Here is a 15,015-nt window from a genome sequence, read left to right as displayed (position 1 = left end):
TTGCAAAAAATTACTGTAGACTCTAACTTAATTGGATTAAGTTAGGACCTGTACTTGTTCTTTGAACTTTTCAGGCATTTATGCAAGTTTGTCTCCAATTTTAGAGCTTAACACTTTTAAGTACTGGGTCTTTCTTTCTTGAATCTGTTCATTTTTATAATTTCTAATTGAATATTGAATCTATCCATTTCCCCTTTAAATATCTTTCAAACCACAACATTGCCAAGCCTTTCAATGATATTGACACCTTTATTTTGCTAGAAGACTTTCCTTTAAATAAACTGTCTTCTGTTTTCAGGTTTTCTATTAGCATCATCCAATTTTCTTCTGGAAATCTAATTATATTTTTGGGGCAGAGGGATCCTCATACATGAAGATGTTTAAACAATTACTGATTTAATCGTGTGTCCTGGAGAAGTTTTGGGAATGCCTGTTTTGTTTCCTCCATTGATTCGATTTTGCCCTCTTTGCTTTCTTCTTCACTTCTCTATAAAATTAACTCATTCAAATTGTACAGTTTGATTCCTAATCAAATGCTTTTAATAACTTGAAGCCAAAAACATCCTTACAGATAATGTACATTTTATAATAGCTCTTTTTCCAGAGACCTATAGCAAAGAGTGTACAACTCCTCACTCCCCCCCATTGAAACCCCCCCCCCCCAAACCATTCAGTCTAATGAATATCATCCACGTAAGGCTGGAAACTTGTATAACTTATTTATTGCTCACCATAAATAGCAGTGACAATCAAATATTCATTGGCTGGATCCAGTGAGATTAAACATGAGGGAATACGCTGTCCTCTCAAAAGAGAAAGTTCAAAATTTCTATTAGTCTTGGTCCCATGTTATTGTAGGATCATCTTGCTATGACAGAGCACCATTTAATCTGACATAAAATTAAGGTTCATTTAACCTCCAAAAATATACCACCTGTCATGAGTACTGATGGCGAGCAGGAGGGGGCCTCTATCCAGGGGGGGAAACACATGTGTAATACTGAGGAATTAAGCAGCCATTCAAAGAGACACAGATCAGACCCACCTTAACTTCTGGGGTTTATCTGTCTGGGTTTTCACACGCTTCTTCAGTTTGTTAGGATTTTCTGACTTATGTAGCAGTAATAAACACTAGAGACCTATTCCTCGTCTCAGTGTGATTCCTGACTGTTAGGATACCACCTATACTTATTATCACAAGTGAGACTTTTGTCTAGAATACGAAGGGGTTTTTTTGTTAGAGGAAACAGTATGAAGTTCTCTATCAGCAGAAGCAGAAGTACAAAGGACCATAAAATTCAAGAACTTGTTAAAACACACACACATACCCTGAAAACTCATTAGATAATATCTGGAAGGTAAGAAAAATTATTGAAATGAAGAAGAGGAAGAGAGTAGGAAGAAGATGATCACACACTTGAAAAGTTCTAACCAAGATCACTATTAAGTAACTTCTTGATTAAGATGTGTGAATTAAGTAAATTAGTTAGGAAAATCTAAAACCCAGGGTTTAAAGAAAACATTTAGCTGTTTCCAAAAGTAACTCCTTTATTCTTCCTTTTTGGAGTAAGAGAGTTCTGATGAGCAGCTAGTCTTATAAACTTGTAATAATGTGATAATGTATATGCCATGCTATGCTACACTGCCGTGAGAGATTGTGGGGAGGAATGGAAGAGAAAGTAGACATAACCAGTGAAAAAATAGAGGGCTAGTCACTTGACATCTCTTAAACCGTATTCTTGCCCAGATGGCAAGAATCCTGGAAAAGGGGATTTCAAATTATTCAAAGAGGTTCCCCTTTAATAAACTCACTATACATGAAAATAGGAAATCCCTCTCTCAGTTTTCAAGATTCTGTATTCACCCTAGACTAGCCTTAAAGGTACTTGGTTTAAAACTTTGCAGTTTTTGCTTCTTTGGTCTTGCCCAGCTGACATCAGTCTTGGAAATCTCCTTACCCTCCCATAAGAAAGGATACCTAGTTTTATGTTCTAGATCTAGGCCATGTCTACTGGCCCACAAAGAACTCCCATAAGAGCAGAACAAGTGGCTAAGGGCTACTTCCAGCATTGGCAGCAGGTAGATATACAAATTAATAGTCTGAATAATGATGCAGATGTTACAGCAAATGGGCCAGGTTGTCCCCAGCCAGGAATTGCACTCCTAGCTGTTGCACACCAGTTGATGCTCCAAGACCAATTCCAGCTATTTACTACAGAATGTGAGCTATGCATGGAGGAGATCTTCTGAATTTCTGACAGATTATACTAATGTGGAGTTTTTGGTGCTCCCTGAGCCTTGTTGTTTTCTTGCAGGCGTTTCATTGCCAGACTAGGCAACATCTGCAGTACAAAGAGAGAGAAGGCCTTGCTCTGTTTATATACTGTGGCTTGCCCTCCTTGTGTTGGTGTGGGTGTTTTTCTCTCCTCGGGAGTTCCTTGATTGGGCTGTTGTTTGCTGCTTGGTTGATTGACTGAGTTAATAGTTTCTTGATTAAAGTATAATGTACTGTTTGATTGTTCATCTGATGTTAATCCTGGTGTTAATCTTTGCATATCTGGGTGTTGATTGATGGCGAGGAGGTGTTCTGGTCTTTTGGCTTTTCTGTTGTCTCTTTTGAATGGAATGTAAATGTTGTTTACCTCTATGTGTCTGTTGAGGGCTGCTTTGTCTGAGTGCCAGGCTTCCAGGAATTCTCTGGCATTTTTGGATTTGGCTTGGTTTAGGATGCTCACAGCTTCCTGGTTGAAACTATGGTTGAGTCTGTCCATTATACTAAAGAAACTTTCATTCTCTACCTTTTGACAGCTGCCAATAGGCAGTTCCAATTATAGACAATAATTCAGTACAAAATAGTCAATGCCAACTTTATATAGAGGTTTAAATCTGTCTTTGACAACTCTGCCAGAACAGGTATAGTTACCAAGAGATTCATAAATTATGCCAAGATAAGTAGGGAGTGGGAATACATAGAATTTCAGCTTATGCTAGAAATTTATTTATTCATTCATTCAATTTCTATAGCCTCCCATCTCAACAAGTGACTCTGGGAGGCTTACAACAATAAAAAACTATAAAACAATTGAACAATTACAATTAAAACAGTTACAGTACAACATAAATATATATAGCTGCCAAGTAAGCAATGTAAGATGTTAATATAGCCAAGAAACGGGACCATTTCCACACTCAGGCCTGGGCACATAACCAGGTCTTCACGGCCTTATGAAAGGCCAACAGGGTCGGGGACATCCTGATCTCTGAAGGGAGAATATTCTAGAGGGCAGGCGCTGCAGATGAAAAGGCACGCATTCTAGTCCCCGCCAGCCAACATTCTTTGGCTGACGGGATCCGTGGCATGCCCAGTCTACCAGATCAAATTGGACGGGTAGAAACAACTGGGAGAAGACGGTCCCTTAGGTAACCCGGTCCCAAGCCATGAAGGGCTTTAAAGGTGACAACCAGCACCTTGAATTGCACCCGGAAGCACACAGGCAACCAATGTAGCTCCCGTAGCAGCGGTGTTACATGTGTCAAATATCTGACTCCATTTACTACCTGTGCAGCTGCATTGTGCACTAGCTGAAGCTTCCGAATGCTGTTCAAGGGCAGCCCCATGTAGAGCGCATTGCAGTAATCCAGATGGGAGGTCACGAGGACATGAGTGACAGTGAGTAGTGCCTCCCAGTCCAGGAATAGGCACAGCTGTCACACAACCTGAAGGTGTGCAAAGGCCCTCCTAGCCATGGCTTCCACCTGCTCTTCCAATAGGAGCCGTGAGTCTACAAGGACCCCCAGATTGCACACTGGGTCCGTCTTGGGCAGTGCAACCCCAACCAGGACCAGCGATGGAAAAATCTTGTCACCAGAAGGCCCACAAACCCAAACCCGCTCAGTCTTGCTTGGGTTGAGCCAAAGCCCATTGCACCCCATCCAGGCCCTTACAGCCTCCAGGCACTGGGTCAGGACATCCACAGCATCACTCAGGCGGCCAGGGGTGAAGATATAAAGCTGAGTATCATCAGCATATTGATGATACCTCACCCAAAATCGTCGCATCACTTCCCCCAACAGCCTCACGTAGTTGTTAAATAGGAGAGGGGAGAGAACTGAGCCCTGAGGCACCCCACAAAGTAGGGGATGTGGGCTGGACCTTCACCCCCATCAGCACCACCTGGAACTGACCTCAGAGGAAGGAGGAGAACCAGTGCAACACAGTGCCTCCCACCCCCAAGTCCTGAAGCTGGTCCAAAAGGATACCATGATCAATGGTATCTAAGGTCGCTGAGAGATCAAGAAGAGCAAGGATGGTTGCACTGCCCCCATCCTGTTCTTGCCAGAGGTCATCTAAGAGTGCAATCAATGCCATCTCAGTCCTGTAACCCGGCCTGAACCCTGACTGAAAGGGTCCAGATAATCCGCTTCATCCAGGGTCCTCTGCAGCTGCCATGCGACCACTCTCTCCACAACCTTCCCTAAAAAGGGGAGGTTTGAGACTGGATGAAAACTATTCAGGTTGGTTGGGTCAAGTGATGGCCCCTTGAGGAGAGGGCACACCACCGCCTCCTTAAGAGCCCGCAGGACCACCCCCTCCCTCAAAGAGGAATTAACCACTGCCCAGACCCAGTCACATGCCTCCTCCCAGGCAACCTTGACCAACCAGGAGGGGCACGGATCTAATACAGAAGTGGCCAAACTAGCAGCTGCAAGGGCCCTGTCCACTTTCTCAGGTGCAACCGGATCAAACTCTCCCCAGATAACCATGTCAGACTTAGCCCCCGTAGCCTCCACTGGCCCTGCCTTAAGGCTGGAGTCCAGCGAGGAGCAAAATGTGCAGTAGAATAACTTTATCTTAACTGATCAATTTCAGGAGGATTTCTCTAATGAACTGTATGAAGAATTAGTTCATTAGGGCATGCCAGAGAATTTGGAAGAGTTGTTGGAGTGCTGTGTGATAATAAACCAGCTAAAGTTGCTGTGACACTCAAGATGGAGAAAAGAGATGATTTTAGACTCTTTCTTGGCTTCCTCCCTTCCAGTTCTTTAGACACTGCAGAAGTAGAACCTTAGGAGCAACGAAAATGTCATTATCTGCTATAGATAATGCAGATGCATTCTTGGTTTATGCTTTTACTGCAAGACTTGAGGCCAGTTAGTGTCCACCTGATCTGCTAAATTTCTTTGCCTTGAATGAGCTATGAAATGCCATACCTGGGTTAGTTCACCAGTAAATTCACTCCAGGTCTAAGAATCAGGGAAACTACAGGCCTGACTTCCAGAAGCTCAGAGGCTCTTCCAGCAGTTAAAGAGAGCTCCAGCATCTAACACCAGGCAACTGCAATTTATTTTAGCTGTAATTTTGTGCTCCTCATGAGCTCTGAAATATCTCTCTCAGTGCTATTGGACTCTGGAGCCACTGCTAGTTTAATTGATAAAGGTATTGTGCAACAATTCAACTTAAAAGCAGAGAGTGAACCATCCTATGTAGATGGAAACCATAAATGGCCATTAGTGAGAACCCAAGTATTGTTATGTGGGATTGTGCATGGCTTTCCACTAAGTTTTATCATCCTCCTATCCTTCAAAGAAATTAGAATCAAATTTATCAGCCCCTTCCTAGTAACAGCTCAAGTTAATCCTGATGCCTTTTGTTTACAGCTGCTGGTTTCATTGAAGATCCCCCCAGTCTTACATTCCTCTCCATTCTTTCTTTGATTGCCTTGCATGCCCCCTTCACTGTACAGATTTTCCATCCCCTCATGTTTTGGTTGGGAGTGGGGAAGGAAGAATTTGAGGTTGAGCATATTTTAAATTCTAGACTCCAGCGAGACAAATTGGAATACTAAATTCAGTGGAAGGGTTACCCTAATACTGATACATCCTGCAAGTGATGTGTGAATACCCCAGCTTTTATGTTCATCTGCAATATCTTCATAAAACCAAAACCCTGAGACTACCACAACTGTCTCCAGCTGCTACTGACATTGTCTGTTCCTTACTCCTTCCTTGGGGAGGAGGGGGAGTTGCCCATCCCTTATCTCATAAAGCAGCACCTTAGTCCAGGTGGAAAGAAGCATCTCAAATTATTCTAAGAGACTCTGCCTTAATAAACTCACTATCGAGGGTAGGAAATGCCTTCAGTAGTTTCCAAGATTTTTTATTTACCCCAGGCTAGCATTAAAGGTACCTTACTGAAATCAGTCTCTTGTTTTGGATAATTTTTTTAAAATAAATTACTAATTGCATACCAGGAAACATACTTCAAAAATCCAAATATATCCTGTAACTAATAAACTTATGGATCTACGCACATAATCATACGGTGTTCTCAGTGTTAAGCAAGTAGCTCACATTACCATTAAGAGTAGTTTTTGCCTGAGCTGGGATGCAGGACAATGATAGAAAGGTGAAGATAGGAAATACATTTTCTAAGAGATGTGTCATAGTTCCAACCTGTAGTTCTTGGAATTGCATAAGTACATTAAACATTGCACTGGTCAGTTTACCAACTTAATTGCTTCCATAATTCTGAGCATGGAACATGAATTTTCTTGCCTGCTGGATTCTTATGACATTTTTTTTCTTTCCAATCCAGGGGTCCAAATGCAATGAAAGATTGAGATTGAAAATGCACTGGGTCCCAAGATAAGCGTTGGGTGTGCACTGCAGTTACATACATCTTCACAGCTAGCCTGAAGAGAGAGATTACATAAGTATTAATATGCCAAGTCTCTAAGTATTATACATCCCAACCTTATCACTGCCATAAATCTGAGATAGTTTAAATGTTAGGAGGTAGACAAAGCTTAGTTTTGTCTGAAGACCTTAACTTGTGAGATTTCAACATAGACACAACACAGCTTCCCCATGTGTACAAAAGAGATGCTGATTTGTGATTAAAGAGAAATTGTCTAAATACATATCGATTATACTATTTTTTTTACACTAGATCTGTTGTGGTGCTTACAGAACAATTCATTTTATGTCTTAATATTCTGCAGCTATTAATCTAAAATACTTTGGTTTCCAGAGTTGGATTTTCCTAACCAAGATGTATTTTCTTTTATCTTGCAGAATTATATATATGTGTGTTTTGTTTTTTGCTTATTTCCTAACAGGACTAAAGAAAATATTTTTTTGAAACTTCTTTAAATTGCGTATGTAAATATGCATATAATTTTGTGTTGTCTTTTACAGAAAATCTAACCCTCGTCCTTCTTCTTCTGGTACTTATTGTGTAGCTTCAGAGAAAGAAATGGCTTTGGAAGAAAAGCAAACAAAAGCCTGATCTGAGTGCACTGAACTTCTGCAATAAAACTTCAGTAACCTTTCCACAGTTTCCCACTTAAGAACTGAAAATGGGAACTCAGTGAAGATTTGAGTCCAAAGTAATACAGTTCTACAGTTCCACAATTGATCTAAAAATAAAAAATAAAACTCCTTTGGCATACGCTACTTCTGCATTCTAGTAGTTTGCACTTAAATCCTTTCAGAGTCTCTCTCAGATACAGAATCTGAGGGAACTGCCTTGTCTCTACTTCAGGGATGATGCATTATCCTGTTACCAAGATATGACTATACCTGAATGGAAGTTTCGGCAAGTTCTGTATAGTTCTCTTAACAGCCTGGCTCTTGAATCTGCTTCTGAGTTCATGTGGCACCACAAGAAAAGTTAACTTGCTTCTTGAGTTCTAAATTTATGCTAAAACAATAAGCTATGCTTGATATGAATGGTGTTCTGTTTTATATTTTAATGGGCAACATAAATTTTGCAAACTTAACCAAATAAATGAAGGGATATTTTTGAGACACACGTCTTAGTGGGGAAGACGTTTATGTCATTACAATCACTGTGATGAGAAAGTGTTGTGTTTTTGCTGAATGGAGCCCAGCCTGTAATATTCAGCCTAGGTGTTGGGGGAAGGGTATGACGAATTGCGTGTTGTGATGCCATGTGTGACTTTGCAACGCACATTCTGTCATTTTGGCATCAGCCTGGCAAACTGTGGATGCCTTGGTATTCAAGGAAGTATTTTGTATGTTTGAAAAAGTTTTATTTGTAAACCTTATTGTATTCCTTCTTATATGGGAAAAATGAATTAAATGCAATATTTGTATATAGAGAAATGTCTGGCAATGGTAATATTAAAGATTGAGTTGCACTGAACACTTCTCTTGTCATAGTTCTACTTAAACTTATTTGAGGAACTGATGGTAGGGTAACTCTAAATGCTGTCTGTAAAAACTATTTACTAATTGTACATTGATGCACAGTGCAGTAAAAATAAACATTTATTTATCAAATTTGTCACCACCCATCTCCTCTGAATGGAGGGACTCTGAGCAGCATAAAACAATAACTATACAATAAAATTCCAATATAAAATATAGACTAAAAATTTTAAAAACTACCAAGTATAATAAAATCCCGATGGCTATGGTCTCATCCAGTCCTTGCGTAGGAGGGGCACTTCAAGGCACTAGCCAACCCTAAGTATGATTATTCTCCCTGCCCCAAGCCTGATGGGAGAGCCAGGTCTTCAATTCCCTCCTGAAGGCTGGGAGCGATGGGGCTAATCTCACCTCCAGGGGCAAGATGTTCCAAAGGGCAGGCGCCACTGCAGAGAAGGCCCGCCTCCTGGATCCCACCAGATGGAATTCTCTTACAGACTGGGTCCACAGCATGCCCTCTCTGCATGACCGGGTGGGGCGGGCTGATGAAGCAGGGAAGAGACGATCACTCAGGTAGCCCAATCCCATGCCATGTAGGGCTTTAAAGGTGATAACTAACACCTTGAATTGGACCGGGAAGCAAATTGGTATCTAGTGCAGCTCGCGAAGCAAAGGTGTTACATGCGCTCTTCTAGGGGCACCAAAAATAGCCTGCGCAGCCGCATTCTGGACCAGCTGAAGCTTCCGGATGCTCTTCAAGGGTAGCCCCATGTAGAGTGCATTGCAATAGTCTATATGGGAGATAAGGGAATGAGTGACTGTCCGAAGGACCTCCCAATCCAGGAAAGGGCGTAACGTGTACAACACGCAGTTGTGCAAAGGCCCTTCTGGCCATGGCTGCCACCTGCTCTTTGAGCAGGAGCCGTGAGTCCATGAGGACTCCCAAGTTACGCACCAGGTCTGTCTGGGGCAGTGCAACCCCATCCAGAACCAAAGATGACAAAGTCCTGGATACGGCAGAGCCCTTAACCCACAGCCGCTCCGTCTTACCAGGGTTCAGCTGAAGCCTGTTGTTCCCCATCCAGACCCCCACAGCCTCCAGACATTCAGGGTGGTCACAGCATCACTTACGTCACCTGGGATGGAGATATACAGATGGATGATCTCACCCAGCAGTTTTATGTAGATGTTAAATAGAGGAGAGAGAACTGAACCCTGCGGCACCCCACAAAGGAGGGGTCGAGGGTTGGATCTCTCACTCCCTATCACCACCGATTGGGACTGGCCCTGGAGGAAGGAGGTGAACCAGCGCAGCACCATGCCACCCACCCCCAACTCCCTCAGCCAACCCAAAAGGATACCATGGTCAATGGTATTGAAAGCCGCTGAGAGGTCAAGAAGAGCGAGGATGGATGCACTGCCTCCATCCCGCTCCCACCAAAGATCATCCATAAGTGCGACCAATGCCGTTTCCGTCCCATATCCGGGCCTGAAACCAGACTAAAAGGGGTCTAGATAATCCGTTTCCTCCAGAACCCTTTGGAGCTGTAATGCCATCATTTTCTCAACCACCTTCCCCAAAAAGGGGAGGTGGGAGACTGGATGAAAATTATCCAGTACAGTAGGGTCCAGAGATGGTTTCTTGAGGGAGTGTACCAGTGCCTCCTTAAAGGTGGTTGGGAACACCCCCTCCCTCAAGGATGTATTGACCACCTGGACCCAACCACATGTCACCTCCCGAGCTGCCTTCATCCAGGAGGGACACAGGTCTAGATGGCAAGTGGTGGCATTTACTGTCCTGAGGATCCTGTCCACTTCCTTGGGTCCAACAGGATCGAATTGGTCCCAGATAACATGGTAAGTACACCCCCTTGGTATCTCCTCAAACCATGCGTCACACTTTGAGTCTAACGTAGAGTGGATCCGAGGGATTTTGTCTTGCAGATGTCCCAAAAACTACTCTGCACGGCCCTGTAGGTGGGTCACTGTGCCCACCTTTCCCAAAAGGAATTGAGTAATTTTAAACAGGGCCGTTAGGTGGCATTCTGCAGACGCAATAAGGACAGAGAAGTATTGACGTTTCACCGCCCTTATCGCCACCAGGTAGGCCTTAATAGCAGCTCTAACCAGTGTTCAGTCGGATTCAGTCTTTGTCTTCCTCCAGTGGTGTTCTAGACGTCTCTTAGTCCTCTTCAAAACCCTCAGCTCCTCCATAAACCACAGGGAGCATTGGGTACAATGAGGCAAGAGAGGTCACACAGGTGCGATCCTGTCCAAGGCCCCAGCCGCCTTCCTATTCCCGGCGGCAGCCAGGGCCTCCACTGGACCATGCAGCAGATTGTCAGGTATAACCCCCAGCTCCCTCTCAAACCCTACAGGGTCCATCAGTCGCCGGGGGCGGACCAATCAAATGGGTCCCGCCTCCCTGTGGAGGGGGGTGGCATAAGAGAATCTCAAGGCCATCAGGGCATGATCTGACCATGACAATGGGAATAGCTGTAACTCTCCCCTCAGGTCACATTGCTACAGCTCCGACAAGAAAACTAAGTCCGGGGTGAGGCCACTGTCTCAAGTCGGGTCCCGAATAATCTGAGTCAGGCCTGTGGCTGCTGTGGTAACCGTGAACTCCCGAGCTGCCTCCGAGCATGCCCCAGGGACGGCAGGTTGAATTTCCCCAGAACCATAAGCCCGGGGAACTCCACTGCCAACCCTGAGACGGCCTCCAGCAGCTCAGGCAGGGAGGTTGCCACGCAGCAGGGAGGCTGGTACAACAGCAACACTCCCATCTGCTCTCGGGCACTCAACTTGAAGAACAGGGTCTCACAGCCAGCCACTTGTGGAGCAGGGCCCCTGAAGGCCACCAGAGACTCTCGGATGATGACTATCACCCCTCCTCCCCTACCCTGGTGTCTCGGCTGGTGCCATGCCATAAACCTGGCCAGGCACATTTCCGAGAGGGGCACCCCCCCTTCAGGACCCAGCCAGGTTTTCGTAATACATGCCAGGTCTGCCCCCTTCTCCGTGATCAAGTCACATATGAGGGGGGCTTTGTTGTTAACAGACCTGGCATTGAGTAGCAGCAGCTGGAGACCAGGGCCGCTATGGATCTGCTGACCAGGGCCTGGGTCTGAGCACAGAGGGCCGGAACACGCCACCGGTAACAAACACCGGGGGCATCTTCCCCGTAGATGGCCCACCCTCTGGCTCCCGCCATAGCGTCCCCTACCTGTCACCACCTCAATAATATGACCTGCCCTGCACCCCCCGGAGACTCCCCTCAGCCCCACTCCTGCACTTCTGGAGTCCCCAACGTGGAATAGAGGTCCCTCCATCCACTCACACACTCTCACACAAACACAATTATCCACAGGGCAATGGCAGGCCCCCCAGCACACCAGCTCACGCTCTCGGCGCCATCCAGGCCCAGCCATCACCTACCCATTTACTCTTTAGTCGTTCACTCTTCAATCACAACGCTCCCGGTTCTGCCTCTCTCACTGATTGGCCAGGGGCATCTCATTCACTCCTCCTCACCTCCTGCCTCTCACTCAGGAGGTGAGTGCTCTCCCACACTGTCAGACACTACCAGACTCCCCCCCTCATCTCTCACCCTAGGAGAGGGTCCTCATTCACACTGGAGGGGCCCCCACAGCTCTCCACCTCTTCCGGGCGGGTAGGAAGGGGGTGGCCAAGATCTCTGTGCCAAGCCCACTCCACACCCACTCCACATCCCCGAGGTCTGTTATGCCCAGGCCCGTGCCCCTGGGTCTATCTGGGGTCTCCCTGGTCAGTCTGTCAGTTCGCTGTCTCGCTGGTCATTGACCCACTCTACCAGGCCGGCCCTCCAAGTCTGTTCTGCCGGCTCATTGCCCTGCTGGTCTGCTGAGCAGCCGCACCCCCGTTCTGCCTGGCTGGTCCTTCAAGGTGGGTCCGCAGGTCTCTGCTGGTCTGCTGCACTGCCAAACCGTTCCACCAAACTGGCCCTCCAGAGTCAGGCCGTCGCGCCACCAAGCCGTCTGTCCGCTGCGCCACTAAGCCACCCCACCAGGCCGGTCTGCTGAGGCCTGTCGGCTGGTCCGTAATGCCACCAGTCTGCTGCGCCACCAGGCTGCTCCACTGCACCTCCAGGCCACCAGGCCACTGCAGGCCCACCATCCAGCATCCCCGGGGGTCGCTCTGCCAATGGTCCCCATGCCGCTCCGCTTATAAGCAGAACTGAAGTCTTACTGCAACAAAATAGCTTTTGCTGATAAATACCCTTGGTTTTAATATGAATGTACTAGAATTGCATATTTTGAATGGTAGGAAAAAAACTAAGTTTATTTTTCTTAATCACTTTAGATTGATTTACTTCAACCAACAATAAAGAGTTTCAAAGATTGCATTACTTAAAACAAAGGCTGGTTTTTTGAGGGAACATCATAGGATTTTTTCTGTTTAAAAATATGCAGTTACTGAAAGGTAGTTGGAAGATAACTGACCATCTCTCTATTGCCAGAGAGAGCCAGTTTGGTGTAGTGGTTAAGATAGCAGGAGACTCTGAGTTCTAGGCCTACCTTGGGCACAAAAGCCGGCTAGGTGACTTTGGGCCAGTCTTTTCTCTCTCAGCCCAACCCACCTCACAGGATGGTGGTTGTGGGGAAAAGAGGAGGCAGGAGGACTGGGTCTATTTTCCAGAAACATCATACGATGTACAAATAGCTAAAGCTTTCTCAAGCCCCAAACTGTAAAAACAGTGGGAAATGCAGTTATAAGGATGAAATGGAGTTGAGCATTTTATGGGATGATAGCATAGAAAATGCTTATTTTAGCCAATGGATTTTCACATCATGCTAAATCCTGATGTCATTTGATATTAGCTTGAGGTGTTGTTTAAACCCAGTTGTTGTGGCTTATTGAAAAAGGTAAAAGCAAGCCAGTTTTAGTAGAATGTGAACCCATTATCAAATTGTTTCACTGCGTAACTGTAAATTATAAATCTCCTTAATTAAGAGTAGTTTCTATTGGCTGCTACACTTTTGTACAAGCTTAGCATCTCATTTGCAAAGGAAATAAAGTGAATCCCATGTTTAGAATTTATAATCCAAACAACTTTCCACAAGAGATTTTGTGGCAATGTAGTGTTTACCAGAAAGTCCTTCCTATTGCATTTAATCTAATTGGGGAATGCAGTTTGGTGCATGTTACTATATGAAATACTACTGGAGGATAAATTACTATATGTGATCTTTATTCCAACCTTCAGATACCAATTTTTCCTAGTGCTAGCTGATAAGATTCATTAGTTTTTAAAATACTCTTTAACTCTTCCTATCCAAATGCAGCTGGAGCAGCCTTTATATAATCCAGCATTTTATCTCCCCCCAGAATAAATGGGTACAGAAATTGGGGTGACTAGAATGCATGCATGCATTTGTATGTACGTTGTATGTATGGGATGATCAGAGCCAATGCTTCTGAAATTGATCTCTCTCCGGTAAAATTGCAGGATGTGCAAGACTTGGTTTCAAAGTTTACCAAGAAAAAGCAAGTTCTGCTGCCCAAGTCTGGTTCCCCTGTGGCTTTTGGTATGAAAGCCCCTGTTTTATTTGCTTGCTGCTACTGCTGCTTCCTCTTTTGCATATATATATATATATATATATATATATATATATATATATATATATATATGTGTGTGTGTGTGTGTGTGTGTGTGTGTGTGTGTGTGTGTATATATACATGAGTTCTGCCACTAGCTTCATAGTCATCGCTGAGACTGCAACAGGAGCAATGATTTCTGCCTGCACGCTCAACCTTTTGTTTTCTGCTGCATTTCTGGCTGCTCCTTCAGGGAACCAAGGTGAGGAGCTGGAGGTTGGATGAGCTTTTGTAATGTTAACCTCTCTCTGCCGACCACCTAAACCGCCCCCCAACTGTTTAAAAATTAGCTGTGTATTCTGCTCCAATTCTGATACTCGTCTGAACTCTGATCCTCACCTGGGAGAAAATTACTTCTTGGAAGCTCTGTAGTGGTCAAAGGCAAGGGAATTAAATTGAGCCCTGTGTTCGGCTCCTGTTTTACAGCAATTGAAGACCCTTAGTCTGATTCATTGTTTTCTCATTTATGACTGACTTTTCTTCCTCTCACTTATTTGCATTCATGGGAATTATGCCTATCAGACCTGGCCTGCAGAATTCCAGAAAAACCCTTACATGGCAGATTATCTCTTTGCTGCTCTCCACTGGTGGTCTGAATATTTGCAGCTTGGATCTAATGGCTCTAAATCAAGTGAAGGTTTCTGCTTTACTGAATTATAATGTAGATTTTAAACTCATAAACAGTATAATTCTGAATTTTGTAGGTGTGTTCATAGATCTGATAAAATTAAAAGCTACCATCTTTATTATTTTCTCAACAGCTTTTGAACCCATTATTATATTGCATCAATATTAACCCATGAAGTATTTTTATGTTCTTAAGATGAAGTAGGGGAGAAATCTAAACTTGAAAGGAGGTTGATGATAGTTTCCATTTCCCTTTCTTGCTCTGTTTTTAGCTGCAGGGTAAATTTAATTTCATTCTACCTTTGCAGCTGTAAATATGCACGGTCATGTAACTCCAACACTGGTCTTCATCCTGGTTGATTTTAAGATGCTAGTTTTGGTTTTCCTCCAAGTCTCATTTGCCTTTTACCTGTCTTATTAGTTTGGCAACACTTTAAAACTTGGTTTTAAATTAAGGAGGATTCATTTTGTTGTGTTGTATTTAAAGCCTGACTTTTCTTTAGAGCAGTGGTTCTTAAACATTTTGATTTCAGGACCCCTTTACATAATTAAACATGATCAAGGAGCCCAAAGAGCTTT

At 44.3% G+C, this 15,015-nt stretch overlaps 1 protein-coding gene across 1 annotated transcript in view; it reads left to right on the top strand.

Annotated features, from left to right (window-relative positions):
• Positions 1–15,015, top strand: part of LOC134494576 (complement receptor type 1-like) — a 121,720-nt gene that overhangs the window by 75,493 nt on the left and 31,212 nt on the right. The window contains exons 16-18 of the mRNA XM_063299828.1: positions 7,198–7,282; positions 13,661–13,739; positions 13,916–14,011. Of these exons, the coding sequence (XP_063155898.1) occupies positions 7,198–7,282; positions 13,661–13,739; positions 13,916–14,011 (260 nt within the window). The remainder of the gene's footprint in view (positions 1–7,197; positions 7,283–13,660; positions 13,740–13,915; positions 14,012–15,015) is intronic.

This window comes from Candoia aspera, chromosome 3 (genome assembly GCF_035149785.1).
Source record: "Candoia aspera isolate rCanAsp1 chromosome 3, rCanAsp1.hap2, whole genome shotgun sequence".
Classification (NCBI taxonomy): Eukaryota; Metazoa; Chordata; class Lepidosauria; order Squamata; family Boidae; genus Candoia; species Candoia aspera.
The sequence above is the reverse complement of the archived record's forward strand: the minus strand, read 5'-3'. Positions and strand labels throughout refer to the sequence as shown.